This window comes from Canis lupus, chromosome 7 (genome assembly GCF_048164855.1).
Source record: "Canis lupus baileyi chromosome 7, mCanLup2.hap1, whole genome shotgun sequence".
Lineage (NCBI taxonomy): Eukaryota > Metazoa > Chordata > Mammalia > Carnivora > Canidae > Canis > Canis lupus.
Genome location: NC_132844.1, coordinates 14,921,773 through 14,927,364, shown reverse-complemented (window position 1 = coordinate 14,927,364; position 5,592 = coordinate 14,921,773). Strand labels below are relative to the sequence as shown.

Sequence of the window (5,592 nt, the reverse complement as noted above, 5' to 3'; positions counted from 1 at the left end):
TTGTGTACGTTTTCTACTGCAGTCTGGTCATTTCACACCTTGATCAGAAAGTGCTGAAGCAGCCACCACCTTGCCAGTCTTGGCAATATGCTGTTTAGAACTAATAGGTTAGCCAACTTCGTAAATTAAATTTTCATGAACTTCCCCTGTTTGCATTGTTTGAACTAGAAAATTCAAAGGGAGGGTATGTTCAAGTTAGTACTTTGCGTGATTGTGGAATCAAGTTAGCCTGAAAATTAAATGGGAAAAAAATTAAGATGTGGAAAAGATGCAGAATTTGGAAGTATCCCTATCATTCAAGACATGAATCTTTAGTGCTAAATTCCACATAACATTCATCTTAACATTTAAGAATAAAAGTATTTAAAGCTGTGGTATATACGTACATACAATGGAATGTTATTTAGCCTTCAAGACAAATTCTGATACATACTACCCTGTGGATGAACTCTGAAAAGATTATGCTAAGTGAAACAAGACAGCCATGGGAGACTTTTTTTTTTTTTAAGACTATTTATTTAATAATGAGAGACACAGAAATTGAGAGGCAGACACATAGGCAGAGGGAGAATCGGGCTCCATGCAGGGAGCCCAGTGCGGGACTCGATTCTGGGACCCCAGGATCATGCCCTGGGCAGAAGGCAGATGCTCAACTGCTGAGCCACCCAGGCCTCCCTGGGAGACTAACCCTTTTTTACTCATCCTACCCATCCCTCTTTGCAACTAGACAGGGCCATGTGACTTTCTGGCCAATGGGTTGTGCGACATCCAAGATGAATTTAATTGCTGATGACTGTTTAATGCTCTTTTCCCCTGCTAGAGTAGGGAGACCTGGTGTTAAAATGATAGAAGCACAATATAAAACCCTGGATTACAAAATCATCAACTGGAAAACGGTTGTACAGACTGCAGATTCACAGGGGGTACTTTGGATGAGGAAGAAATAATGGGAAGTGTGGAGTTAACTTGTTACCATAGCAAAAACTAGGCTGTCTTAATATATATTGGAATGCAAACATTTTGGCTATTTCTGCTTGAGTGCAACTTTATAAATGTATGAAAATGGCTTTGGGGAGTAGGGTCCATGAAACCTCTGAAATTACATACAAAAATCTGGGTTATATGTTTTTCTGAGACTATATAACTGACAAAATGTCCCTACCCAACCTCTACATTGTCATGAACAAAAGTGAAGAGAGGGCCTCCAAATTAAAACCCTCCTCCTTTCCCCAACTCATAGCTTTGATAAATACTTATTAAATTATTGTGCAAATGAAAGATGGTCTATAACTTTAATTCTAATCTCAAAGAGCTTCATGACCCAAAGAGTTTAAATCCAAACAGGTAGATGAAACATTTTCTAATAAATTATCCTGTCTAAATAATCCAAACATTTTGAGAAACATCTGAAAGGATGAAGACTCAGCCATGGTAGATACTGAAATTTGAGTGAAAATGACTATAATAAGATATTTTGCTCTGAAATAATTTCTAAAATGCAAAGGATATTTTGAATGTACAGCTAGATAAGGAAATAGTGTTGATAAATATCAATAATGTGAATTGCAAAAACTCCAGGACCAATTGTGAAATAATTTAATGTTTATTATCCATTTTTATACAGTAACATCAAAATAATGCTCAATAAGTTACATAGTGATTTTCTAAAAACACTGCAAAAAAGTAAAGATAAAATAGTGGGAATGCTATATAACCAGCATTACTCAAAATTTAAAATATAGTCATTTATCTTTTAAACATTTGAATTGATGACTTCTACATGAACCAAAACATTTTATATATCTAAAAATCATCTTTCTAAATGCATTATATAATTTTATTGCACATAACATATTTGGTTTAAGTTTATTTGATCAGGTAACATGCAGATTATGAATATGATTTTAGGAAAAGTAGAATGTTATTTTGTACTATAAAAATTGGATGAAAGTGATACATTTCACAGCTTAATCTTCAGGAAATTTTATTCAGCTATTGTGTAAAATCACTGACTAAACGCACCGTACATGCGAACTAGGAGCTATTATATATAGTAAAATAGCTGTTGGAGCATTTAAAATAAGAAAACAGGAATCAACTCATGGAACTGACACCAACTACCAGTCTCCTTGCCACCCAAAAAGGTGGTTTTCACATCTGTTTTAAGAACATTAAATAACAGAATCTTAAATACAGACATATTTGGCTATGCCAAAAAATATTCACATAATTGACACAATCAAAATTTCATCATCTTAAATAGGAAAAACTAGAGGAAACTGGGACTAGACATACCCTGTAAAATAGTTTCTATATACAGTTAGTGAAACTTCTGATTGGCCAAGCACTACTGTAGTTGTTTCAAGAACCTGTAAACATTTCTCACTTATTTGTATGGTTTCCTGAGGTTATCTAGAAACTATCATTATAGAAGCTCCACAATTTTATACCCCTGCATATGTACTTTCAAAATGTTCAGAATAAAAGCAAAAATTTAAATGTAGGCCCATGTGTCACTTGACATACCTTCCCTATTACAAATCTTTAGGAAATTCTTAGATATCAAAATCAAATTTATTCCATTACCAGCAGACCCTGAAAAATATTCATAAACTCTAGGCCATTAAAAAAAAAATAGACTTCAGATTCTGCTTTTTTTTTTTTTTTTTTTACCATGAAATGAAAATAAACTTTCTTCTTTGCATTTTACTTCTGGAATAATGTCTAAAACATATATAGGCCTCTCCATATTAAAACATGTTAAAATAGTGTCAGCACAGCCCCTGATCCATAGTAGGTATTCAAAAATACATATTTCATGAATAAATGTGAGATTAAGCATAAAAACTATTGCATTACTTGAGTATGGAAGTAATGTTCTGAAGCTACAATGTATCACTCAATGAACAATCACTGTTAACTGGTACTCAGAATAAAGGTCAAAAGGTCTCCTCTTTGATAAATACAGTACTGGTCCATTTCCTGGCATCCTATTAATGAAAAGAGACTTGACCTGATTCCTGCCCTCGCCTATCTCACCATCTCTGACTTTAGCTGTGTAAGGAAGGATAAAGCCAAGAGGCAACAGAAAAGAATGTTCTTGTTTCTTTCCTATCCTGTTTTCTTCTTTTCCCTGTCTTTCCTTCTCTCCCCTCTCACTTTTTCTTTTGTCTATCCATCTATCAATGAAAACAGGTGACCACCCAATGAAAAATATATGCCTCAAAATGGTATCTTTTTTTAGGAGAAAAATGAGGTGACTTAATATTTACATTTGGGGGAAAGGATGGTAATTGCCATTACCAATATGCCTTGCCTAACTTGAATACAGAGATTTAACTACTATTTTTCCAAAAAGTTGACTGCTCTGGTACTGAAAACTTCAATTTTAGTGGATTACAACTAAACATAAAACACTTATTTACCTCCAAAAAAAAAAAAAAAAAAAAAAACCAACATAAAACACTTTAATTTAAACAGCTTAAGCTACTTTTTCCAGGACACAACCTGAGTTTGCAGATTTTAATTTATAAAGATATATCTCTCCATATTTCAAGTTAAAAATCAAGAAAACACTCTTACTGAAATTTCAATACCTTAAAAATAGATTTTGTGCACTGATATTTTTAAGCTCTGAGTTTTGTATATTATTGCCATCTTGAACACTAATCACACTAATCTTCAACACTCATTCACATATTAAAAGACAGCACTAGCAAACCTGACAATGTTATACAACCTTAAATGTTACGAAGGCTCAGAGATTTGGTTAAAATTTTCTACAGCCACTATTCTTATCCTTCCTTCCTAAGAGGAGAATGAACTGGAGCTAGGCACTTATCCAGTAAGTAGCTGCCTGTATATGATGTGTTGGCACTAATGATTAGGATGTTTGAACCATGCAGTTATGTGTTTTGATTCAGTAATGTCAGACCCAAGTAGCCATATGTTTTAAAAAATTTTAAGCCTAAGTAATAGTAATATTTTCATGTCAAGTTTTGACAGTTTAATAATTTGTATTTGGGGGGGGTAAACTATCATATTTTTGCTATTATTTAATTACTTAAAATCTGAAATGCCAACTTTTACACCCCATTAAAATATAAGCTAGACCCACTTGAACTTATTGATGCTTGTAAATGACAAGGAAAAGTGATCTCAAACCTCAAAACCATGTTTAATATTTACTGACCTACAGAACTAGAAAATGCATATTTCCCTGTCAAGTATAATAAGAACATAATTCTCTGTCCTTTACAAATATAATTTGGTAATTTATATTTCAAAGGTATCCAATGGTCTATTTACCAATTCTGCATGTTACAATTATCAATAATTATATTATGACTTTGGCTAATTACATGCAAATTATCTTCAACTTCATCATGAATAGGCTGCAAACAATATGTTGATATGTTTCAATATTTTTTCTAGTTCTCAAAACCTGAAAGCAATAAGCTAATCAATAAATTACTTGTAGACCCCTATGATTGAAGCTACAGTGGTATCATTTTATATGGCTGAATCACACAAAATATGATGAGGTCACTGTGCCTACTGTATATGTTATACCAGTGTTTCCCACACAGTGGTATACATACACCACTGGACAGCCCTGAGATGATTTTAAGTGGAGTGGTACATGGGTGAACAATTTTTCTTCAATAGTTACATATTTATGTTAATGTTTATTAAAAATAATGTGACTAGCACATAAAATGTGGATACTCAAAACAAGGCTATGTTTAAAAATGTAAGGCTAAAAAAGAAGATTAAAAATAAGTAAACAATGGCATAGGAGATAATATACACACATATATAGGACATGAGAATGGTGGTATGTGACTCACATTTAGTAAACACTGTTTTAAAGAACAATTTGATTAGCCAGCATCATTTCTGGATGTTTGGAGTAATAAGCCACATTATAAGGAGGTTTCCTTTACTGCTCAAAATCTGGGCTGTTTGTCCAGGACAAATATTCCTTAAAAACATGTGTTCACATATATTTTAAGAATATACATTTGAAAGCATTGAGTAAATTTAATTTGCTTTAAAAAAACACCAAAATGGTAAAAATCTTCAGGAGCATCTACATGCTATTTCTACAGAAAAGACTACAAAGGCACATTATGCATTATGGTTATCATTGCAGCATTTAAACAAAAGTGACCTAAATAATCATTGCCACTAATTATTAACAGATAATTATAATATCCTTTCATAAAAAAGAAGGTATGCTTGTGCACTAAGTGCTCTTGATTCTGGAACCACCTGCACGTAAGTGTCACTAACATGGACCCACTGGTCTGCTGATTCACTATCAGGTTCTTTCAAACCTAACAAGGCAAAAAGAAGGATAATTTTACAATAAATATATTCTTTTTCCACATTATAAACAACAATATATTCATCACAAGCTATATTTATCTAATGCTAGATCTTATTGTGTGTATTTCTTCTTGTGTTAAAAATCTTCCAAAATCAACTAACTCTTTCAAAGCATTAATATTAATATCATTTCATTTTTTAAAAGATTTTATTTATTCATGACACACACACAGGCAGAAACATAGGCAGAGGGAGAAGCAG

The 5,592-nt window shown here is 32.7% G+C and overlaps 1 protein-coding gene across 5 annotated transcripts in view; it reads right to left on the bottom strand.

The window, feature by feature from the left end:
• Positions 1 to 1,587: 1,587 nt before the first annotated feature.
• Positions 1,588 to 5,592, bottom strand: part of USP45 (ubiquitin specific peptidase 45) — a 73,739-nt gene continuing 69,734 nt past the window's right edge. For 4 of the 5 annotated variants that reach the window (XM_072831982.1, XM_072831983.1, XM_072831984.1 and 1 more), the window contains one exon: positions 1,588 to 5,339. In XM_072831982.1, the coding sequence (XP_072688083.1) occupies positions 5,209 to 5,339 (131 nt within the window). In that variant the 3' untranslated portion in view covers positions 1,588 to 5,208. The remainder of the gene's footprint in view (positions 5,340 to 5,592) is intronic. The other variant, XR_012033820.1, reaches the window with a different exon arrangement.